Source organism: Orcinus orca, chromosome 11 (genome assembly GCF_937001465.1).
Source record: "Orcinus orca chromosome 11, mOrcOrc1.1, whole genome shotgun sequence".
NCBI lineage: Eukaryota > Metazoa > Chordata > Mammalia > Artiodactyla > Delphinidae > Orcinus > Orcinus orca.
The window spans coordinates 42,582,747-42,607,327 of NC_064569.1; the positions used below are offsets into that span (position 1 = coordinate 42,582,747).

The 24,581-nt window shown below is 51.1% G+C and overlaps 2 protein-coding genes across 5 annotated transcripts; one reads left to right on the forward strand and one right to left on the reverse strand.

Moving 5' to 3' along the window:
- The first annotated feature begins 522 nt into the window (after positions 1-522).
- On the forward strand, positions 523-8,655 carry ZNF740 (zinc finger protein 740). 2 transcript variants are annotated; one of them, XR_004485533.2, is made up of 7 exons: positions 523-664; positions 2,630-2,779; positions 3,141-3,230; positions 3,822-3,945; positions 4,251-4,369; positions 5,360-6,121; positions 6,388-8,655. XR_004485533.2 is itself a non-coding variant. In XM_004274271.4 (6 exons), the coding sequence occupies exons 1-6, from the start codon at positions 656-658 to the stop codon at positions 5,447-5,449; spliced, it is 582 nt and encodes a 193-aa protein (XP_004274319.1). In that variant the 5' UTR covers positions 523-655; the 3' UTR covers positions 5,450-8,604. The 2 variants fall into 2 exon arrangements, 1 of the variants encoding a protein (XP_004274319.1); XM_004274271.4 differs by having other exon boundaries at positions 5,360-8,604.
- Positions 8,656-9,130: 475 nt separating this feature from the next.
- ITGB7 (integrin subunit beta 7) lies at positions 9,131-23,145 on the reverse strand. Of its 3 annotated transcripts, XM_049694432.1 has the most exons (16): positions 22,845-23,145; positions 20,312-20,398; positions 18,553-18,756; positions 16,051-16,252; positions 15,791-15,961; positions 14,621-14,862; positions 13,882-14,040; positions 13,478-13,573; positions 13,248-13,337; positions 12,052-12,204; positions 11,565-11,758; positions 11,003-11,226; positions 10,537-10,756; positions 10,195-10,403; positions 9,719-9,879; positions 9,131-9,440 (listed from the first exon to the last, which is right to left on the reverse strand). In XM_049694432.1, exons 3-16 carry the CDS (start codon positions 18,751-18,753, stop codon positions 9,360-9,362), a joined length of 2,403 nt encoding a protein of 800 aa, XP_049550389.1. In that variant the 5' UTR covers positions 18,754-18,756; positions 20,312-20,398; positions 22,845-23,145; the 3' UTR covers positions 9,131-9,359. The 3 variants fall into 3 exon arrangements, with proteins under 3 accessions (XP_049550389.1, XP_012390107.2, XP_033292078.2); XM_012534653.3 differs by lacking the exon at positions 20,312-20,398; XM_033436187.2 differs by lacking the exon at positions 22,845-23,145 and having other exon boundaries at positions 20,312-22,027.
- Between the last annotated feature and the right edge of the window lie 1,436 nt (positions 23,146-24,581).

Below are 24,581 nucleotides of genomic sequence, written 5' to 3' on the forward strand. Positions count from 1 at the left end.
TTTCTCTACCACACTTCTGGTCGCCTTAATAGAGTGCGAGCTTCGCGGGCCGGCCCACTGTACACAAAAGCCCCAGACGACCTCCGCCCCCTTCTTCCAGTTCTAAGATGGCAAAGCCAAGCAGTTGGCCTGCTGCAGTTCCTCCACCAGAGGCCCCAGTTACTTTTGCTCCTGTTGGCTGCCCGGAGACCAGTTTCAACTCATGACCTAGAAAGAAAACTCTGCTTGACTGATGTCTTCTTTTGGAGTTGCACAGAGAGCGCCTGGCAAAAAAAGAGTTCACCTCACTGCAGGTTGTATGGCCTGAGGATGTTGCACCTAACAGCCCCATCTCCCTTTCTGGTTTCAGGTTTCTGAAACAGATCGTGAACTTCATCTAGAGAATTCAGCTGGAAAACCAAGACTGGAAGACTCTTTTTCTTCAGATAGTAAGCAGGAACCAGGCAGAGACCAGGGATTCTTGGAACATCTATCTTCCTTTTGGAGGACACTAAGTTCTGTTTGAAGACAAAGGCAGTTCAGTATGGCAGCAGGACTGAAGGGACACGAAGGAGCTGTTACAGTGATTTGGTGACAGTTCTTCAAACAACAGTGTCTTAAGAAAAGGTGGATCGAGAAACTCGTGAACTTTTGGGTTGCATTAAGAGAAATCAGCATGGCTCAGGTAAAAAGCTCTCGAGTCCTCCTCCTTCAAGATCACTGGGAGGCGTGTTTGCAGTTTCACTCTTGAATGCTGCCTTAGTCAACATATTGACCAACCCAGTGAGCGAAGCTCTGTATTAAGCACCAGGGGGAGATCTAGAGGAAGGAAAGGAGACAGGCCACAGCCCCTGCCTTCAGGGAGCTTCCAGTCAAATGAAGGAGGTAGGCTATACTGCATCACAGGCCCTGATGGGACATTTGCAAAGCAACATGTACTCAGTTTACACTTGGTACATTAACTGCTGAGGGGCACGAGGGAGTGAACAGTCTGGTGAATGCTTCATTTGTTTTTTTCAACGGGAATTTAGTGAGCTCCTGTTACATGCAAGGCATTGTGCTGGGAATACAAAGATGAATAAAATTGTCCCTGTCCCCAACAAGCTTCCAGGCTAGTTGGGTTGGGGCGGGGGGGAGATTAAGAGACACTCTATTGTTTATCTTTATATTCACAACACCTTGCCTAGTGGCTGGCTAGTAGTAGAGACATAGTGAATCTGTTGATTGAAGGAATGTGCAATAATAGAGGTATGTACACTGAAGGAGAGGAATGATCCTTCTGCTTGGATGAAAAAAGTTGAAGCTGGAAGGATGCATAAGATTTTGCTAGATAAACAAGCAGAACAGGGCATTCAGACAAGGAGAACTGCATGGGCAGAGGCTTAGAGACATGGAAGGATGTGGTGATGTTAGGAGTACGGCAGGTAGTTTGCTAGTTAAGGAGGAAAGGATTTAAGTGGGGCATGGTTAGAGGAATATGGTAGATAGTGATAGATGGGAACGTTAGGGAAAGGGAGTTGTTTCCTGGGGAAACAAGCAGAGTGACTGAAGGGCCTTTTATGCCCTGCTGAGGAATTAGTCTTTATTCTGTAAGGAATGGGAACTCTCTGAAGAATGCTAAGCAGCAGAGTGACGTCACATCAGTGTATTTGGAAGGTAATTGTCATTGCGGGGATACAGGATGGATTGGAGAGACAGGATGATTTGATAGGTTATTGTAGTTATCTGGGTAGAAAAGCTATATGTAGGCAACCCCAGAGCTGCTCCCAGCTTCCTTCCAGGGACCCTCCCCTACCAATCTCACCAGGATGGCGGCCTGATTACAGTATAATTGGCTTTCTTCCAGCTGCATGCATAGCTTCCTCCTTTCCATGCAGAGTAGGAGCCCTTCAGTTTCTTCTTCCTTTGTTTGCAGCCCACTTCACAGCATCGTGTTCACTCTTGCTTAAGTCATTTTTAAACTGTATGTATAGCAGGGAATGTGAAAAAATATGGATATGCACACATATAAATGGTGGGCCGGGGTGGAGGAGAGAAATTGTATATTCAACTCCAAAATCCTTCCAAGTGTTTTAATTTTTATATCTGTTGTAATTGGCAACATCTAGGGAATTTAAAATCTAAAGGGAGAAATTAATCTAACTTTACTGATAAACATGTTTGTAGGACCCGATAGAATGTACATTTGGCACCAGTGAGGTCTGCCAATCGTAAGTGGGCTCTGTGAAGCTGAGTGTCATCAAGGGAGGAAGAAGGAAGTTCCCCTAGAAATCTCCCGTGTGAGTGGGTCAACAGGAGAGACCCTCATGCCCACACACAAGACTTAGAAATACTTCAGAGTAATACACAGACACATGCTTTACCCAGCACAGTGCTAATGACAGAAGTGTCAATGACAGAAGTGTCAATGACATTGATTATTCACTTGGTCTGTATCTAAATGCTGACAGATGACAAAATGAGTAGTTCCTGGTGAGGTGAGTTAGGGAGGACTCTTGAAGGAAGCAGGGTTTTGTGGTGAGGAGGGACGCTCCCTAGAGAGAAGCAGCATGTTAGTAGCTGGGTGTGAAAGGTAGTTCTTTAGAAGTTGGCAGTCTGTTTTTGCCCTGCCCTGCCAGGTGACCTGACACCTCATCTCCTTTCAACTTAGGCAAGTCTCCTGGCTTGTGAAGGCCTAGCAGGTGTGAGTTTGGTTCCCACTGCAGCCAGCAAGAAGATGATGCTGAGCCAGATTGCCAGCAAGCAGGCCGAGAATGGAGAGCGGGCAGGTAGCCCTGATATGCTGAGGTGCTCGAGTCAGGTACAGCACTTGAGTCCATTGCGGCACCTGGGGGTCGGGTGGCCCGAGCTCTCTGCCAGAAGATGCCCAGCTTTGATTCCTTAGTGCTTCTATTTAGGGAAGTGGGAAAGGGGATCCAGCTGGGGAATGAATGAATGTGGGTATTTTAGAGGATACAGAAAAGGGTACAGAAAAGGAAGGTCTTTTCTGTACAACAGCTCCTTAAAACCAGGGTACTTGGCGAGGAAATGAATGCGTACTTTCTTTAAACCTTCGGGGCAGGTGATTTACTCTCATTTATAAGTTGTCTCAAAGCAGCTTTTGGCCTCCTGTCTTGTGTTCTGAGATGGACTATAAATTTAGATTTGATTTGTATTCAAAGAGCCACCGAAAAGACAGCGATAAGTCCCGGAGCCGCAAAGACGATGACAGCTTGGCTGAGGCCTCCCATTCAAAAAAGACTGTTAAAAAGGCAGGTAATGGGGAGTTCCCAGCGGTCCGGCGGTTAGGACTGGGCGCTCTCACTGCCGAGGGCGGTCCCTGGTCAGAGACTAAGATCCCGCAAGCCATGCAGCACGGCCAAAAAAAAAAGAAAAGAAAAAGGCAGGTAATGGGGTAACTCCCAAACTGGTCCAGTTTGGGAATAGGGCAGTCCTGTTTCTTGCCTCTCTGGCTCACCCCGGAGCTCTGCCTAGATGTTTTGCTCCCTCATAGCCAGTGAGTGTGTCACCCCGATTCCATCCAGCGACCACTTTGGTAATTGATCTCTTCCCTCTCTGAAACATCCTTGGTAAGGGAAGGAGGGTCAGGGGAGCATGAAATTCTGTGGCAAAGGGGCAGGCCGACTCCCCCTCAGGTCAATTCAGAGTGTTGGGTTTGACGAGGCAGATAGCTTGCACACCCTACCTCCTTCCTTAGAAGGTCTTTTAACTCTAAGGAATATGGGAGATGACAGCATCAGAGAGGTTACTTTGTCCAGCAGTTGGAAATAGACCCAGAGCAGAATGGGGGCAAGAAGAGGGCAGAGGGATAGCCTCATGACATACCTGACTCTTGCCCCCAGGTGGTGGTAGTGGAACAAAATGGTTCTTTTCAAGTAAAGATTCCCAAAAATTTTGTTTGTGAACACTGCTTTGGAGCCTTTAGGAGCAGTTACCACCTCAAGAGGCACATCCTTATTCATACTGGTAAGTCTCTTGCTCACATTCAAAGGGGGAGAATAGTCCATAGTTTGTATTATATTTGCGTGTAGCTCTTGTGGGGTTTATTTTAAGGAGTAAGTATTAGAAATACTAATAGAGAAAGAAAGTAAGTGAATGAGGCAGAGACATTGTATGTATCTAGTGTCACTGAGACCAGCAGCTTTGGGGACCCTTCCCCATTAGGTGTCTGCATATTACTAACAGTTAAAGATTTCTGGGAAAATACCTGGAATGAGGTCCCTGCCATGTATACCTCCTGATGTTCGCTTCTCTCTCTCCACCTGGGCCAGGTGAGAAGCCATTTGAGTGTGACATATGTGATATGCGCTTCATCCAGAAGTACCACCTGGAGCGTCACAAGCGTGTACACAGTGGGGAAAAGCCTTACCAGTGTGAACGGTGTCATCAGGTAAGCTCACGTGTCATCCATTCACGCCCACACACAGACTTTCTTCCCTAAGAACCAGGGCTTGCCGCCATTCCCTGCCTGACAAGGGGCCACCTAGCATTCCTGGCCATGTTAGAGTTAGTACCTCAGGGTGATGTATATCTCTCTGGCCTTATGCAGCTGATCATGGGTAGGGGCCATTAGAATAATTGTAATAATAATAATAGCATTTCTTGGATACTTACTCTGTGCTAGGCACTGTGAGAGCATATCTGACATTACTTTGTTTAACCTTCACATTAACTCCGTGAGGAAGCTGTGTTGTCCTGATTTCACCCATGGGGAAATTGAGGTTTAGAGAGGTTGAGTTTCCCAAGGACACAGCAGATCCAGGACAAGAGACAAACTGAATCGAACTTCAGAGCAGGTGCACTTTGGAGGAAGAGATAAAATCTCTGCCCTGGGAGGTCAATATCTGATCTGTAGAGAATGTAAGAGCCAGGACCAAAATAAGACAAGAACAAGAGATGAGAAACGATAACAACTAACACTTCCTGGATGCTTTGCTGGGTCTCAGGCTTTGCTCCGTGCTCTTAGGTTGAATCTGCAGAACACTAGAATGAAAGCTCCAGGAGGCAGAGACCTTGTCCCTCTGGTTCTCCACTCTGTCCTCAGCCCCAAGAACTGTACCTGCCTTGAGATAGATACTCAATAAATATGTGATAAATGAAGCAGCCACTCTGTGAGTAGGTACCTTTAGCCCATTTTACAGATGAGTGTACAGATTCAGGGCTGTTAGATAACTTGCCCACGGTCACACGGCTACTAAGCACTAGGCCAGAATTGAGACTTCAGAGCTTGCATTCTTAACCACTGTGCACTCATGCCGTCTGTGTACGTGCCAAGGGGGTGTAGAATGGGATGTGTGCCTCTCCCGTGTGGGGAAGGCAGCTCTAGCCAATAGTAACTGAGTTTCTCCTCTCAGGCACTTAACCCTCCCTTTCTTCTCAGTGTTTTTCTCGGACAGATCGATTACTCAGACACAAACGGATGTGCCAAGGGTGCCAGTCCAAGACTTCCGACGGGCAGTTTTCTCTATAGGCGCAAGGGGCCCCGGGTGGTGGGAGTGATCAGAAGATTCTACCGAAGAGCGCACCCCTCTGGTCTGATGGTCCCACCACCACCCCGTCTGTACCTGTCCCCCTCCTGGAGGAGTGGACCCAGGAGACCAGAAGAGTGCATCGGGGACAGCAGGCCCCAGAGCTTCAGCTCTGTAAATAATCTGAGACTATGAGTATCTCGGGGAAGTTCCTTCAGCATTCCTGGGTAGGGAAGCTAGTCCCTGGACCCTTGTCTGAGGTCTTAGGTGGGGACTAAAGGTACAGGACCAAGACTGAAGTGTGGCTCCCACAACCTTGGACTCCAGCTGGCAGCTGAAGTGGAAAAGATCGGGGAGAGGGATTTGTTTGTTCTGTTCTTGTTTTTGTTTATCCAAAAACGATCTCAGCAGGTGCACTGTGGAAACAGGTAATATGGAGGTATAGAGTCCTGGTCAAAGTAGGGACTGTGGCTGGTCCAGCCCTCCCCCAAAATTGAGTTTTTAGTTGCAGTTGATCCTCAATGTTCCACAGCCCTGTACCTCATCTCCTGTTTGAAGGAGAATAGGATCAGGGATGGCAGCTGAGCTTACTTTGGTCTCCTTATACACTGTAGGGACAAAAGGAAGAACAGTGACAGGAGCAGACAAGGGCTGGATCCAAGAAGAGTGGACAGGTACCTCTCATTTCCTTCGGGGAAGAGCAAGAGTTGTGGCCATGGCTGTTGTAATGGCCCATGCCACACTGGTACCTAATGGGGTCAGCTCAAGTGCCTTCTGGAGGAAACTTGGGTGAGAGTGGCCCCTTTCCTTTCTCTCTTTGGGCAGTTGGTCTTGGAGATAGTTTTTGGCTACCTCGCTGATATTGACTCCTAAGCCAGACAGATGTTGAGCAGGAAGTCATGGATGTCAAAGTGGGATCTCTCTCCTTGTGCCCTCTTAGGAGCAACCCAAGACTAGCCCCAAGTTGGGTAACAGCTGTTGAAGAAACGAAAGGAATTTGGTGTCCCCTGACATGACTGTTGGGCAGTGTGAGCTCTTCTCCCTGCCCAAGTCCTATCACTGTATTCAGGTAGAGGAGATGGGGGTCTGGCCTTCAGTCCCAAAGAACAAGGTCTCGGCTTCCTTCTTGATGGCCGTCCCTACCCAACCAAGAACTGCAGGGTGTGGGGATGCTGCGGAGAAAAAACTGAGGAGGAAACCTAACGTAGGTTTTACTCTTAACTGTACTCTTTGCTCCTCTCTGCTCCGACCCCACCACCCTGTCCACCCCCCAAAAAGCGATCGGGTGTGCGGGGTGTGGGTGTGTGGGTGTGTGTGTGGTATGTGAGTGTTTTTGTATGCTTGGAGATGGCATATTATTGAGCCAAACCCTTCTCTAGCCCTCAGCTCAGGGGAGGATGAGCGTAAAGCAGCCTCTCCTGACCACCTCCCCACCCCAACAAATCTGAAGGGTGCTTGAGAAGCTGAAGAACTCAACTTGGGGGACTGGAGGGCTTTGTTCTGGAGGGGTTTTTTAAGATTGATTCCACAGACTGGTGGTTAGGGTGTTTCTAACCCAAATCAGGGCTTGTGAATATGAATTTTCTAAAGTGAAATAAAAACCCTCTTCCTGCTAAGGAAAGGATCCTTATGGGAGGTTCTGGGGTTTGGTTGACTCCCAGGTTGTGGCCTGCCCTGACCTGTGGGGAGGAGGGGTGAGTAATTATGGAAGAATCATGGAGACTTGGTGAACCTGACCAAGCTGTCAGTGGGGATCTGAGATGGCAATCTCCAGGAAGTGATTTCATTTCCCAGAAAAATGTAGGCAGTAGCAGCAGCAGACTCCTGGCTGTTACCTATTCTGGAGGAAATGGCGGGGTGGGGGTCTCCATACCTCTGAGGTGTGAGGATTTCAGGGAAAAAGAAAGGAGGCGTGATACCCTTTAGATCTTCCCTGACAGCATCTGAGATCCTGTGGGGGAGACGCTGGGGAATGTGTTTGCTACCTGTGCTCTTCTAGTTCTGTGCTGGCACTCCCATTTAATGTGGTCCAGAAACTAGACCGCGAGTCCTTGGACCTGCCCTTGGTCCCTGCAAGTAGGGCATCTTTCTGCATGTGAGCCAGCCCCCTCCCTGTTAGAGGGCTCTGCTGGGGGCTGGGATTTGTCTAGGATACATTTAGAAAATTCTGTCCTTCCAAACGCGCTTTTGAAAGTGGGAGGCTTTGCTTCCTGTCACCTGCGGCTAATCTGTTTATGGTTGGGGTGAGTTGGGGTATGTGTGGAGAGAATCACACGAGTGATCTGTGCCCCTGAGTGTGCGAATGTGTGTTTAGGTCCAGATGTGCCCTGGCCCTTTGCAGACCTTGGCTTCCTGCCTGGGTGGGCGGGAGAGAGGGAACTTCTAAGCGAATGTGCAAAGAGCCATACCAGAACCACCCCTGCCGAGGACTGGGTGAGGGGAAACACAGGAGCAGGTGGTCAGCTCAGTTGTCCAGGTGCTGTTGTTCTGGGGCCATGGATGTGTGAGGAGAGAGGAGCTGAGAGTCCAAAGGAGCGATTTAGCGCCCAGGGAGCCCAGGAGTCCCACTTACACCCCAGGGAAATCACAGACCAAGACCGCTGCAAAGGCTCCTGGGCCCAATGTTCCACCCCACTGCTGGGTGGGGTCTAGCACTGGAAAGCCGCCTCAGGTGTGTCTGGAGTGAAGGGAGAGGGAGGTAGGGCCGGCTCTCAGAGACCAGGACATGGGATTCAGGGACCTGGGAAAGAGTAGCGCCAGTTCCTAGGTGGGCTCCTGTACCAGGTCCCACCAGCCCTGCCCTTCCCAGCACCCCAAGTCTTTTCCGTCCACCCCCCCCAATAGCCTCTTGTCATCACTTAGCTACTGATTGTGCCCCCATGGCTTGACATTGGAGGGTTAAATGCGGTGTGGAGTCCGCCACAACTTTTAACCCTCTCCCCAGATGTTCTTTGCCTCTATGTGGCCCTGGGGCTTTTATCTTAATCCCTCCTACCCTACCTTTCCTCTCCATCCTCTTTTTTTTTTTTTTTTTTAATATACTTATTTTGCTATTGGGGGAGGGGAATATCAAATGAACAAGATCACTTTTAAATGGTAGTTTTTATAAAATGTTATAAACTTGTATCTTTTTACCATTAAAGTGCAGTGTATGTTCCTTCGTGATATATTTAGGATATTTAAATAAAAAGAAAATGGGGCTTTTGTACATACTATCTCCTCTTTGGGAAGAATATCCTTGGGAGAAGCTTTTTCACTGGGGCCGAAGTAGTTTTCTTTTTTTCCACCAAGTGTAACCAACCACCCCACGACTTCCAGCACCCTGTAAGCTCCCCTTTGCAGAGAGCAACAAGTAGAATAAATACAGGATATCAGTTCAGAATAAGGAAAAAAAAAAACATGCACAGCAGGACAGAATGAGGCCAGACACCAGCAAAGGCAGCGGTTCTCCAAGCATGGTCTCTAGGCCTCCTACGTCAGCATTACTTGAGGATTCAGTAGCCCACCCCAGCCCACTGCTGCTTCTCCCCAGGCGACCCATATCGTGCAGTCTGCTCTGCACTTTAAGTTTGAGAACCTCTCCTTGCCCTCAGTGGCAGGAGGAGGAATGCACAAGAGCCTTCCTGAGGCCCAGGCTCTACAGCCTGCTCTGGCCTTGGGGTAAAGCAAACTGACACGTGTGCTCTGAGGTAAGACTCTTTATTGTATACATGGGGGGTAGCCCCCACTTCTGAGGTAGGGAAGCAAGGTTGCCACAGAAGGTAGTCCCCTCTCGGGTGTCACTCTAAGAATGAAGTATGGGTGACCACTCAGCAGTGGATTAGCCCCCTACCAAGCTGCTGACTGCGAGACCCCATGCCCCAATTCCCTCCATGCCAGAGAAGAGCCCTGCAGTGAGTGTCCCTCCCCACTTCAGAGAGGGGCGCCTTCTGCCTCTTGAAAGCGGGGGTTGACAGTAGTCGTGATGGCGCTCTTGTAGAGAGGATTGTTGTCCTGGGGAAAGAAGTTGGAAGTGGTGAGGAAAAGTCCCAGGACTCCGATTTTATCTAGTCCTAAGAGGCCAGCCTAGAACTTGGGCAGGAGGACCCCAGGAGCTGCTGGGAATTAGCAGAGGAACCAGAGTAAGCCCACAGAGGGGGGCTAGGCCGGCAGCGGGGCGGCTAAGTAGAACGAGTCAGGGTGGAGGGTGCGACGGTGAGGCAGAAAGCAAAGCCCACCTAACCAGGGGAAGCAAGGAAAACCCCACCCAGTGGGGTAGCGGGCAGCCTCACCTGCTTCCAGTGGAGCTGCTGCTGCTCCTTCTCAAAACGGCTGTATTCTCGGCGGTCGTAGATTTCCACTGAGAGCCGATAAGCCAGGACCAGTCCCAGTCCCACGACCACGATGCCCCCCACACAGCCCAGCACGATGATTTGGGTGTGGTCTGACCCCTCTATGGGAAAGAAACAAGAGACGGCCTAGGAATTGATCACCAGTTACCCACAGCGTGTCCGGCCTCATCCAGCCTCCCCAGACCTGCCTGTCATTGAAAACAAAGGGACCCTCCACAGGGTCCAAGGTTATCCCAGTGCTCAGGGCCTTAGCTTTGTCCGTTTGGTCCAGCACCTGCACTTCTGCCTGGATTCATTAGCTCTGCTTCAACCCCCAGCCTGACTTCCCATTGTCTTTACCTCCAGAGTTCTGAGGCCCTACCCATTAAACTTCCAGGGCCCCATCTGGCATGTCCACAGCATCCCTGCCCACTTACTTTCCGGGGGTCTCACTCTCAGCATGACCCTGCCTCCGGCTTCATCCTCTGCCAGGAAGAAGAAGAGCTGGTTGTCGTGGGTCCTCTCTTTGCACCAGCCATCATCCAGGATAGGGGCCAAAGCCAGAGTCACGTTGGCATGGGCACACGCCAGGCTGCAATTCACGGCCAGAGGACCAGTCCCAAAGGCGCCACACTCCGCGCAGTCCCTGTCCAGCGGGTGCCAGTAAGTTACCAGCTGGACAGATGTCACCCAAACCACATGCAGAAAGAGCAGGTGGGTGGGAGGGGCTCAACGAGCCCTGTGCCCCTGTTCCCAAGGCGCAAGGCCTGAGGGCTCACCTGTGTCTCTCGCATGGCGTCTTGCAGCCTGAGCACTGATCACATAGGGCACCGTAATAGCCGTCCAAGCACTGGCAGCGGTTGCAGTTGCAGTATCCATGCCCGTTGCACAGCCCTCCTTCGGGACTGACACAGTTGTCTGTGTCCCCGCTGCATTCGCATGCTCTGCCCGTGCGATTGGCGTGACAGTGACACACTCCACATTGGCAGTGGCCAAAGCCTGAGGCAGAGCCACGCGCAGGGTGACAGTCATACTCCCCACAGGCATTGGACATCACGTGCCGCCACAGGCTGCCTAGAGCTGACCTGTTCCTGTGCATCCAGATCCCTCTCAAGTGTGCCGGATACCCTCCAACCCCTACACCAGAATCTGATTCCTCCCCTTAGTGCAGAGAAGTTCCCAGAGCCTGAACACCCTTGGGGAAGCCACTCTGACCCCGTCCTTCTCCCCAAAGTCTCCAGGTACCTCCACAGAGGATTCCCTCATGTCGCTCACAGCTGGCATCATCACATTCGCACAGACGTCCAGAGCTCTGTCCACTGCAGGTGCAGCGTCCACACTGGCACCGTCCCCTCCCACTGCACAGGGGCCCTGTGCCATTGGGGGCTCGGCACCCAGATTCCAGATCCAAGGAGGACAGCTCAGCCTCAGAGCACTCACAGAGTCGACCCAGGTGGCCAGGGACACAGCTGGGAGGGGAAGGCAGGGGAGGGAAAGGGGAGTCATAGATTTTGACCATGCCTTGACCTGCCTTTCCCAGAATCCTCTAAACCCAAGATCTCAAGATAGTTGGCTGACAGGAGGCCAGAATATAATGGAGCACCAAGGAGTATAGAGGGGGTCGGGGGGGTGGTTCTGGTGGAGGGCAGGGTTTGGCATTTCTGAGAAGCTTCAGGAGGTGAAAATCAGGGTGGAGTCTTGGGATGTCTAAGAAAAAGATGTCTAGAGACGCCAATGGGTGGAGGGAAGGCAAGGGAGGAGGAATACAGGGGAGCCATATAGGTGAAGGGAAGCAGGAGGCCCTCACCTGCACACCCCGCATTGTAGGTGCCCCTTGCCGTCACTGCAGTGAGGAGCCTGGAGCTGGGTGTCACTGCAGTTACAGTCACACAGTGTATGCAACTCCACAGTCAGCTCCTCTGAGAAGCCGCGGGCTCGGAACCTCAGCAGATGGGGCTCTGGGAGGCAGTGGGTAGCTTGGAGAGTAACCAAAAAATTCACCTGAGGACGGGGCAGGCGAAAATCAAACTAAGATCACGTGCGCTCCTGTATGTGCACGGGCACACACCAAACACACTGGTCATCCAGAGCCCTACTTCCTAGTAAATGAAGGGATAGGGTCTCGCTAACACCCATCTCCTAGAAACACTCCTGAGCAGGCTGCTCGTTAAAGCTCCTCAGAAAGGATGGGTGGAAGGCTACCCCATGCTTTTTGCTTTGCTTCCTGGGCCTGTCCTCCGTCTCTCCCTGCCTGCTCAATTTCCCACTCCCACCCCCACGCCCTTCCTTCTCACTGTCTGGTTGATTCGGACGTGGTTGCATTGGCCCCTGTCACCAGCCTCATCCTGTCTCTTCTCAGGACCCCCACACTGAGAATCGTAAGAGACGTGGACCCCAGAAGGGAGTAGAGAGCGTTCATGTTCAAGGGTCACAGTGGATGATAGGCTCTGTGGAAAGGGAGAGAGAGAGAGTAACCGTGTGAAGGCAGGATTCCAACCCCACCTCATGCCCTCTCCAGCTGTTCCAAATCCTGCCAGAAGCCTGCCCTCAGCCCACCTGGGCACTCCTTCCATTCTGCCCAGTCAGGAGGAGTTTCTGCAGGAAGGACCCGTGATAACCTTGAGTGAGAACACAGAATCCAGAGGCTGCTAAAGCAGCATTTCGGTGCAGCTGCAGCGCAGGCCTGCTGGGGGTCGGGCTGGCCAGCACTGTAAACATGCAGTGGCTATGTTTTTCAAACCCCAGATCAGGACACATAACCGGTGTGCATACAAGGTCTAAAGGGCAGATTCTTTCAATTGAGTTTGTCCTGGGAAATTTGATATTGTCTCAAATTTTCTTGCCATGGGTTTGGAACATGGTCCGTCTTATCAAGAAGGCTACAGTCTAGTTGCAGAGATAAGACCTAAACCCAAGAAACCAGTTTTTATGGTTCCTTCTACCTGTAAAATTCTATGGTTCCTGTGAAGAGTATCTCCGAATTATTTATAAGCTTAGTGAAGGCAGTCTCCAGATGTCACATTCTTTATGTACAGACTGACTGGGGGACAAGTGCCAGCCGTTCCATCTGTTATCTCTGTGACCTTGGGCAAGTCACTTAGCCTCCCTGTGTCTGTATCCCCATCGATAAAATTGGAACACTAGTTTCCAAGCAGGGGTTTTAGTGGGATAAATAAGACAGCAAACAGTGTGTGTACTCGGGACAGTGCTTAGCATGAAATAAAAGCTCAATCAATGTGAATTCCCTTCCTTGCCCAGAGCAGGGCTCCATGCTCTGCACAAATCAGGCACTTAAGGTTTATGAATGCAAGACTGACTGAGTGAATGAGCTGTTAATGACAGCCACATGCAAACTGTAGGTAGGAGCTGTGGAGTGTTACACAAAAAGTGACCGTCCCCTTTTAGTTCCGCCACCCCACCTGAGGGTCCCTTTCCATCTTTCCCCAGTGCCCACCCTCCCCCTCCCCCTCCCCCCACGCTGGCCCCTCACATTATAAGCATCCATGATGAGCTGTACCACATTGCTGGAGTCCTCACTCAGCTCCCCCACTGCGGACTTGGGAATCAGCTTACTCAGCTCCTGCAGCGTGAGGAGTTGAGGGAAATGGTGGGTCACAGCTCTAGGGAAATAAGCTTCTGGGGGTCTGGAAGGAGAATGGGCCTGTGAGGGAAGTGAGAAAGGCTGGGAGTGGGAGGGTTTGGCATTCAGACAGCTCTCACCTGGTAGACAGGCAGTGTGGCACTGGTGACAGCAAAGATGGGCTGGATGTTTGCCGCAGAGAGGGCCTGGGCTACCTGACCCACGGAGGGGTAGTCCTGGAGCAGGGAGTCAGGACAAGGTGAGCACCCCAAGTCCCCCTCACAACACGCAAGGTACCCTCAACCCAGGAAATCCAGGGTTCCACCAGCTAGAAGAGCCCTGGAGGCTTGGCAAGGAGGGAAGGGCCAGGGAGTGGAGTGACTTGGGTTTGTCTGAGCAGTGGGGGGACATGGAGAGGAGGAACTTCTGGGGAAGATGGCAGGGTGGTCATCACCCGTAAGGACAGTGAGGCTGGAGGGTGGGTTCCTGGGAGGAGAGGAGGTGTGGCTCTGCTGGAGCGGGGCAGGTGAGGGTGGCAACTCACAAACTCTGGGCTGCGACTGTAGAGGCCATTGCTGTCCAAGTGGCAGTGCCCGTCGCTGGGCATGAAAATGCCACCTAACTTGCCATCCCCAGCTGTGTGGAATGTGTCATCTGAAGTGAACACCAGTAGCCGGGACACATTTCTCCAGCCAATCTGCTCCTGGAGTGGGGTTGGGGGGTAGGCTGTGCACTTGGGCATGGATGGCCCTTGAGCCACCCCCGCCTGCTCTAGGAGCAAGGATTTGGCCAGCCTTGTTCTGGTCAGTTTGTCCAGCCCCCTGTCTCCAGCTCCTTGCTTCTCCCCAGCCCCTCAAACAGGGTTGCTGCTAGTGGAGGCCGTCTTGTGAATTAGAAAAACACGCCTCAGGACTTCCCTGGCGCTCCAGTGGTTAAGACTTTGCCTTCCAATGCAGGGGGGTGCAGGTTCCATCCCTGGTTGGGGAGCTAAGATCCCACATGCCTCGTGGCCAAAAAAACCAAAACATAAAACAGAAGCAATATTGTAACAAATTCAAAAAAGCCTTTAAAAACGGTCCACATCAAAAAAAAAAAAAAGGAAAACATGCCTCTTCCTCAAGACACTTTACTCCAATCCACCAGCAAATTGTCAAAATAGATATGCAAACTACAGAGACTATAATACAAAGACCACCCCCTAGAATTGTGAACTGCATAACCATAGGTGGCCATCTTGGCCCCAAGCAGCCCTTCAGACTCAGGGCCCTTCCCCGCCCCCTCACCTGGCAGAGGGCAGCCTGCAGAATGGCATCAAAGCCACCTTCAGGTGAGTCCAGGTTGCCGGACACGCTCTGGCGTCCCACCTCCCGTTCGAAGGCCTTAGCATCCCGGGTGAGGGGTAGCACATGGTGAAAGCTGAAGGGCGGCTGGCAGCGCTCCAGTCGGGTGGGGCAGGGGTGGCGAAGCTTGGAGGGCACTGTGCTCACGAAGGGCAGCACCATTTTGTCCACGAAGGAACCAAAGCCTGGGAGGAGGAGTCATGAAGACAGTACCAGAAGTCACTGGACAGCAACAGGATGCGGGGGGGGGGGGGGGGGCACTGCTGAGGACTCAGGAGGGGAGTCCCTGGGAAGTGGGGGGCGGGGGGGACAGTCATAGCGGAGGTGATGGGAGAGGGTGCTCCTAGAGGGCCGGGACCCAGGACCCAGCAGGGGCAAAGGGGTGAGAGCACATGTTCAGGGAAGTGGAGGATAGAGATGAGGGCACAGCAGTGGGCAGGCAGGGGGTTGGTTAAAGCTGGGGAAGAATGGACGGGTGTGCGGTGTAGCAGCAGCATAAGATGAAGGAGGGGATCTTGAACTCTCAGGAGAGGGATGAGTGCAGAATGCAGAATGTACAGCAGGGATAATGGCATTTAGACCTTGTCCAGGAGACACGGGCCTGAGAAGTGGCACCAGGGCAGTGTCCAGGTGGGTGCGTCTAGGGCACTGTCTGACCCTGGGAGCTGTCTGAACACAGTCTCTCCAAACTGAAGGCCTCAGTTACCCTTCCAGTAAAATGAGGGGTCCTATTGGACAGTCTCTCAAACCCCCTCTAGCTCTGACCTAGAAGATAGATGTCTTTGGGGAGAGATGTCAGGAACCCGTGGCCTGGCCAGGTCCATTAAAAACCGGGAGAGGGCACAGTGAATATTCTGCCCCTTCATTTCTATGCCCCACATAACCGGCTGGCAAAAAAAACTCAGGACAGATACTCACCTGAGTCTCCCTGCTCTTCCCTTGAGAGCATACTTTCACTTAAGTAAACCCTTGCCTTACTTTCTTGAAAAAAACAAAAAAACAGGAGAGAGCAGGTGGGGCCCTTGTGTGCCCTAGACATTGGCAGAAGCTAGGGTGGCGGTTGGTTAGAGGCAGAGGGCCGGCAGGTGCGGGGCAGGGCTCCGCTGGGCTCACCAATGCGCACGGAGTGGGTGACTTCCTGCAACCTCACCAGCAGCGCGTGCCCAAGCTGGCGCACGCGCTCCAGGTCGTCCTTCATGGAGTAGCTCAGGTCCATAAGGTAGTACAGGTCCACAGGGTATCCCTCGGCTCGAAGGAAGCGGACCCGGAGCTGCTGGGGCTCTCCTGGGGGTGGAGGTAGTGGGGAGGTAGGTGGGGCGCAGTGGAATCCCAGCCCAGCCCCGGGCCCGGCGGCCCACCACCCCCTAACTCACCTGGCCGCAGCGTGACCCGGACCCGCTGTGGTGCCAGCTGGGTGGCCCCCTCGCCGCGGGTGCCCTGGCTGAGCGGCTCGTCCTGCAGCACCTCCTGCCGGCCGCGGGGCTCCTCCAGCTCCTCCGGGGGGCAGCCCCGGGCCAGCAGCTCCTCTCGAAGGGCACAGCGCCGCACCTCCGCCTCCCCGGACGCCGTGAAGTTCTGCGCCGCAAGGGGAAGCGCGTCGGGACCCTAGTCCCCTGGACCCCTCAGCCCTGCTCCCAGAACCACCCTGGCATCCCGGCCACTTCCAAGCCCTCCCCTGTCAGGCAACTCCCTGGGCCCCCCCGAGTCCCTCCCCTCCCTTCCTTCCACAGCTACCCTTTTTTTTGTTTGTTTGTTTTTTGCGGTAAGCGGGCCTCTCACTGTTGTGGCCTCTCCCGTTGCGGAGCAACAGGCTCCGGACGCACAGGCTCAGCGTCCATGGCTCACGGGCCTAGCCGCTCCGCGGCATGTGGGATCTTCCCGGACCGGGGCACGAACCCATGTCCCCTGCATCGGCAGGCGGACTCTCAACCACTGCGCCACCAGGGAAGCCCCCACAGCTACCCTTGAACGCCGTCCTTTCTTCCTTGTCAGACCCCACTTCCTACGGCACCGCTCCTTCTCCTACCCTTATCTGGATGCCCCCTTTCCCCAGACACCCTACCTCTCCACTCCCCCAGTGCCACAGAGTTCCTGTTGAGATCTCAGGGACCTCACTGCCATTAAAAAAGTAGGAGCCTGACCTCCTAGTCCAACCTCCCCTGAATGCTCAGGCCAAAATGGGAAGGGGGTCAGACTAAGACCCACAGTCCCTGGGAAGGGGAAGGATAGGGACAGGAGAGAACCCCCCGCTCCCCCTCAATGTGTCTGGTACCCCTGGCACTGGCTGGGAAGCCACAGGGGAAGGAAATGGTTAGAGTGGCTTCTCAGCTGATCCGGGTGCCAGCCTCTGGTCGGGGGATTGGAGGAGACAGACATATACCCAGCTGTCCCAAGAGTCCCTGCCTGGCACCTCTGGCCTCTGCCTCCCACTGACTCTGAGTCTTCCCCTTCCCGGCCTCCCAGATTCACTATGTGCCTTTCCCCTGGACCCACTCAGTTTTGTAGCTCTGCCTCCTAGTGACTGTGCCCTCATTTCTTATCTCATCTAACTCTCCATCTTCCTGTGAGAGAGACAGTTCTTCCCCACCCTCCAGTTCAGGCACCCCTCATGCTGTGCTACACCATGAGCCCTGTCTCTTTAAGGCATAAACAAAAGAACAGCCTGGGGCTTCCTTGGTGGCACAGTGGTTGAGAGTCCGCCTGGCCTGCCGATGCAGGGAACACGGGTTCGTGCCCCGGTCCGGGAAGATCCCACATGCCGCGGAGCGACTGGGCCCATGAGCCATGGCCGCTGAGCCTGCGCATCCGGAGCCTGTGCGAGAGACCACAACAGTGAGAGGCCCGCGTACCGAAAAAAAAAAAAAAAAAAAAGAACAGCCTGGGACTTCCCTGGTGGTCAAGACTCCCTACTTCCAATGGAGGGGGGTGGCACTGGTTTGATCCCTGGTCGGGGAGCTAAGATCCCACGTGCATTGCATGGCCAAAAATAAATAAATTAATTAAAATTTCCCAAAAAATTTAAAAAAAAAAAAGAACAGTCTTGTTTGACCAGCCAGGGAGACACCCTCTCCCCAGCATCCTTCTTGTCACTTAGGTAGCTCAAGCCTTTCCCCCAAAGCCCACAGGCTTCCAGCTCCTTCCTTTCTGCCCTCCCAGTCACAGGCTGCTACATACCTAGGAACATGCCCCACCCCCAACACAGATCCAGAGACCCAGTCACATACTTTCTGCAGTGGACTGACCCCCAACATGATGATATTTGGAGATGGGGCCTTTGAGAAGGAATTAGGGTTAGATGAGGTCATGAGGGTAGAACCCTCATGATGGGATTAGATCCCTATAAGAAGAGACACCAGAGAGCTTGTCCGCAGCCCATCTGCAAGCCAGAAAGAGAGTTATCACCAGGAACTGAATCAGTTACCACCTTGATCTTGGATTTCACATCCTCCAGAACTGTGAGAAATAAATTTCTGTTGCTTAAGCCCCCTAGTCCGTGGTATTTTGCTATGACAGCCCAAGCTGACAAATACACGTTCTCACATGTACACCCACAAAAGATCCCTCTCCCTAGACACAAGCGTGAGTTCCAGCAGGAACATTTGCTTCCTCCAAATTTATGGTCACAAGTGTTCTCCACATATACACAAATACATAGATACAGACATAAACATACATGCGCAGGAACCTCGAGTGCATGTGTATGCACACACACACACACACACGATCACAGACAGGAGTCCTATGTGCACAAACTCAGTCACACACAGAACTACAGAGTGCACCCAGAAAGTCACACACGTACCCACACAATCACACTCGTGTGTCCAGGCTGTACACACACACACTTGGTTCAAAGGCCACAGGCCCATCTTTACCAGTTGCTTGCACCATGCACAGCTCGGGTGTGAGAGGATGCACTTTTGACAGGAGGGAGCTGGCTGGCAGGACCCTGGTAGGGACAGCCCAGGATCCCCCCATTCGGTGGTCTCCTGTGGGGATGAGATCTTGACGTCCAGTTCACTTTCACCTCTGCTCAGGGCCAGCAGGAAAACAAGGACCATTGACAAAGCCACCATGGTCTGTAATAGGATATAAAGGGGGACATGTGGGTCCTCAGCGAAGGCCCCCAAGCTCTCAGCCCTCTAAACTTAGCCTGTGGTCGTCCCTCTCAAAACTCTACCCCAACTCTTTATCTGTCCCCATAGTTTCACTTCCCCCTGTGGATTCAGCAGTTTCTTCAAAATGGCAGGAAGGGGCAGATCCCAGGCTAGGGTAGGAGCCTTGGAAAAACCCAACCCTCCTGCATGCAGACTTCATGAGGCCAGAGTGGGCAAAATAGCCTAACTAAGAGTCTGGAGAGTGGACCTGGAGGCACTAAGGTCTGCACGCAGGTCTGTTCACCAAGATTCCAAGCCATAGTGGAAAGAGAACCAAACAGGAAACAGACCAAGTCTGGTCCTGCCTCAGTCACTCACTGGCTGGTGTCAAGTCAGATTTTCTCTCTGAGCCTTAGTTTCCACAACCGTAAAGTAAGGGAGTTGAAAAAATAATCTGACAGCCCTTCTAGCTTTCATAACCTTGGATTCTAAAGGAAGAGGGTCAGGGGCTCTAAATAAGGGGGAAAAGTCAGGGATTAGGAATGAGAGGAAATGAAGCTGGAGCAGATGAGGGAGTACGTGCAAGAGGCAGGGAAAGTCAGCTGTAATTAACTGACACGGTAGCAAGAGGAATAAAGATTAGACCATAAGAAGAACTGTCTAAAGGTCTGGGATAATGGAGGAAGGAAGGCCAGGTTTGATAAAAATTTCTCTTTTCTGTACATTGCACAAAGGGGATCTAGGTTAAAAATTTGAATAGGCAATTTATTACCATGCTTCAAAAATCAAAAAGTTAAATCCCAATGGCCGTTTTTATAGAAATGGAAAATCCTAAAATTCACATGGAATTGCATGAATAGCCAAAACAATCTTGAAAAAGAACAAAGTCGGAGGACTCACACTTCTCACTTTGAAAACTTACTACAAAGCCCCAATAATCAAGACAGTGTGGTGTTGGCATAAGGATAGGCAAATAGATCAATGGAATAGAACTGAGAGTTCAGAAATAAATCCATCCCTTATGGTCAGTTGATTTTCAACAAAGATGCCAAACCATTCAATACAGAAAGAATAGTCTTCAACAAATGGTACTGGGATGACCGGATATCCACATGTAAGAGAATGAAGTTGGACTCCTACCTCACAACATATACAAAAATTAACTGAAAATGGACCAAAGACCTAAGTATAAGTTCTTAAAACTATGAAACTCTTAGAAGAAAATATAGGGATAAATCATCATGATTTTGGACTTGACAATGGATTCTTAGCTATGACATCAAAAGCACAAGCAATGAAGGAAAAAATAGATAAATTGGACTTCATCAAAATTTAAAACTTTTATGCATTAAAGGACGCTATCAAGAGAGTGATAAGACAGGCCACAGGATGGGAGAAAATATTTTCAAATCACATATCTGTTAAGTGTTCAGAATATATTAAAGAACGCTAACAACAACAAAGAGAAAAACAACCCAGTTTTAAAATGTGCAAAGGACTTCGATGTTTCTTTAAAGAAGATAGACAAGTAACTAACCACAGATAAAAAGATGCTCAAAACGATTAGTCATCAGGGGAATGCAAATCAAAACCACGAGATACCACTTCACACCCACTAGAATGGCTGTAATAAAAAAAAATAGAAAATAAGTGTTGAGGACGTGGAGAAAATGGAGCCTTCATACGTTATTGGTGGGAATGTAAAACAGTACAACTGTGGAAGACAGTTTGTTGATTCTTCAAGAAGTTAAAACACAGAATCACCCTAGCACTTGACAATTCCACCCCTAAGGATATCCCTAAAAGAATTGAAGACGGGTGTTTAAACAAACACAAACTTGTGCAATACTGTTCATCGCAGTACCATTCACAGTAGCTAAAAGGTAGAAACAACCCAAATGCCCATCACCTGATCAATGGATGAATAAAATGTGGTATATCCATACAATGAAATATAATTTGGCCATAAAAAGGAATGAAGGACTGATACATGCTACAGCGTTGATGAACCTTGAAAACATTATGTTAAATGAACAAAGGCAGTCATGAACAACCACATATTGTACAACTCCATTGATATGAAATAGCCCGCCTAGACAACTCCATAGAGACAGAAAGTAGCCTAGTGGTTGCCAGGGGTTGGGGAGGAGGGGCGGATGGGGAGTGACTGCTTAATGGGCAGTTTCCTTTTGGAGTGAAGAAAAAGTTCTGGAACTAGATAGCGGTTACAGTTGCACAACACTGTGAATGTACTTAATGCCCCTGAATTGTAACCTAAAATGGTTAAAATTATAAATTTGATGTGTATTTTCCCACAATTTAAAAAACCAAAAAGTTAAGATGATAGAAATCTCCCACTCCTATCCCCCATCCACCCCAGTTTCCACACTTAACTTCAAATAAATAACCATCATTTATTATTATCTTTTGTTGCCTATAATCTTTCTAGAGACTTTTAGTGTATATACAGACTAACATGAACACATATATACTCTTCAAATGATAGAATCAAACAATAGAATTCAACAAATGCTAGAATACTTTACACCCAGTTTTGCATCTTACTTGGTTGGACTAGTTTTCTTGGAGTTCCTGCTACCCAAGAAAATAAAGAACTCCCTTGTTCATTTTTACAGCTATATAGATTTCCATCGCATGGATATGTCATGTTGTATTTAGTCTCTTGTAATGGGAATTTATGTTGTTTCTAATTGTTCACTATTATAAACAACGCTGCAGTGAAAATTCATGGATTTATCATTTCACATGTGCATGTTGTAGGATAAACCCCTGGAAGAGGATTTGTAGGGTTAATAAATAGGTATCATTTGTAATGCTGGTGAGTAGTGCCAACATAACTGACATGAGCTCCTGAAGGGCTGTGCCCGTTCACATCCCCATCGACAGTGCATTTGAAAGGCCAGCTAACTCCTTGTCGGGAAGCATCTGCATCCTTCTCAGCCTGGGCCCAGACTTGGTACCAGATGATCTGCACGGGCTGTGGCGAAGGGGTGTGGTGCCAAGTTGCTGACCTCCCCCGTCTTGCTCCCCACCACTTGTGACCTCAGGCGTAGTAGATATATATTTAACAGAGCCTCCACCCTCCTGTGAGAGGCTAGCCCAGGGCTCAGCCTCAGCGTAACCTCAGCCTTGTTGGCTCTGCACGCCTGTGGTCGGCGAGGCTGGGGATGCTGCAGCCCAGTTTTGACTCATCTCTCACAGGTGGGGCTCCGGGCCACACTGTCCCCCAGGATAAGAAAGTCCCAGAGAGTTCAAAGGAGTCACTCATCTCCCCTAAAGGGGGCCCTTGGACTCCCCCCCCAACCCCCTTCTCCCCTCCCCAGGATACGTGACCTGCCACCTGCTTCTCTTAATCTGTCTCTCCCTTTCTCTGTCTCCCCTTCCTAGTCAGAGATCTGATTCCATCTTGCAGCTACTTTTCTCTTCTCCACTTCTTCACAGTTCTTTGTTTTACTTCCTTTCCCACTCTGATCCTAACCGTAGAATGGCAGAATCTTCTATTTCAACCCCCTCTTTTTACAGATGGAAACCTGAATCCCAGAGTGGTGAGTGACTTGCCCAAGGTCCCCCAGCGAACTACAGCAGAGCAGGGACTGACACAGGCCAGGCCTCCCGCTTTGTTTGCTGCTTTCCTCCCCTCCAACCCGGGCACCATCTTCATGGAAAGTTGTGCCTTCTCCCCACCAGCCCCAATGGGCTCTATCTGATCCCCTTTCTCTTTCCTTCTGGCCTTCCTGTATCTTCGCTTCTCTCCCTCTGGGGTTATCCATTCTCCTGGACTTAATTCTGACTCCAATACATACCCCACTGCCCCCTGAGCAGCTGAGAAAGAGAGCATCTCCCCAACCCATCCAGATCTCCCAAGTCAGGAGGAACCCTCTGCTGCCCACTCAGTGTCACAAGGAGGGGACAGAACTGAGCCGCTGAGCCACAGTCTTCCAGGAGTGTGGGATCTGTGGCCAAGGTACCAACCGGGAGGAGGCCCGAGCCAGCACAAGACATCAGGCAGCAGGGATGGCAGCTGGGGAGTAATATTGGGAGAAACTTACCTCGTCATAATCCGTAACACATAGCCGGCAAGCAAATGATAGCACTCATGCATCCCCTACCTCCTTTTTCTCTCTCCAGTCCCACTCTTGGGAAACCAACACAAGAGGGATGGGTGGGGGGAGGGAGGGCTTGTGAGACTGGAGGAGGAAACAGGAACAGGAGATTTTGGGAATGCAGAGAGGTCTTCAGAGCCTTTCTCAAGACTCAGCTGAACCCTGGGTGTCTTCAGGTCAGAGCCCTCTTCCCAGGAGGTTAGGACCAGGTGGGGCCTGGGCGTGTAGGAGAGGAGGCAGGAGAGCTGCTGCCCTGGTACTCACAGGTGCGTGCAGAGCAGCCCTTCCTCCCTCCGGTGGTAGCAGCAGCCTTTGTGTACTGATCTGGGAGGCTGCAGAGGAGGAAGTGACACGCCCCAGGGTGGGGGAGACTTGGGGCTGGTGGGGGTGACTGACCTAGGAGAAGGTGGAGCAGATAAGGGTGAAATTGGGCCAAGGGAGTTGATGATACAGGGATCTGGACGAAGGAAGCAAGGAAGCTCATCTGTTGAGCACCCATTAGGTACTGGATGTATCATAACGTTACAATTCATTCTCACAGCAGCAACCTCATAACATAGGTGTTAACCTCCCTCCAGCCCCCTAATTTTACAGATATAGAGGCTTAGAAGTACAAAGTATTTTGCCCGAGGTCACATAGTTAGCAACTAGATGGTCTGGATTTAAATCCAGGTCTGCCTGCCTCCCAGATTGATGTTCTATTTTCTCATATAGGAACATGACAGGAAGGAAGAAATATGGAGGCAATAAGTACTGTCGGAGGGGGAAATTAGTGACTATTGTTCATTCTGAAAACCTGGTGCCCACTGTCTTACAGTGTGTGCTTAACTACACAGGCTCTGGAGCCAAACTGCCCAAGTTCAAATCCTAGCTCTGTCACTTACTGGTAGTGGGACCCCAGGTAAATTACTTACCCTTCCTGTGGCTGTTTTCTCATCTGTCAAGTGGAACTCATAGCATTATTGTGAGAATTAAGTGAGATTATTCGTATCAGTTGCTTAGAGGAGAACATGGCACTTACTAAGGGCTCGATAAGAGAGAGAATCGGTGGATGAGAAGTAATGGGGGTGGGAGGCTTTGAAAAATTCAAGGACCAGGCAGCTGGGAAGTCGGAGAGACAGGCACAGGGCCAGGCTCGGAGAATGAAGTTGGGGGGCCAAGGAGCCAAATGGTGCCGGGGCCCGGGACGTGGGTGGAGGAGGCGAACTGCGCAAAGCTGAGCACGGGCATGGCAGCTGGAGCCAGGCAAGGACGAGGCTGCAGGGAAAAGAGGCTGAGGCCCACACTTGACCACAGGGAGTTTTGAGAAGGAACTGGATGTGACGTCTGTTCACAGGTCTGTCTCCTCCACCGGCAAGGGACTGACTGAGGCCGCAGGGTCCGTCTCCTAGCAGGTGTTCAGTGAACATCAGATGGGTCGTAGGAGGAGCAACTAGGGAGAAGGGCGTCCTCCTCTGGGTGGGCTCCAGCCACTGGCTCAGACCTCTTGCCCTTCCCCCACAACCAGGGTTGCCATGGCAATGACCCCTCCTTCCCCACAGGCCCTGTGGTTTCCTCTAGAGTTTCTTTCACTTTCTTCTTCTGCTTTCCCCCCTCTCCTCTCCTCCACCACTCCCACATCCTCAACCTCTCTCTCCCACATGCACCGGTCGGGTCATCGGTGAAGACAGCCAGGCGCAGGTA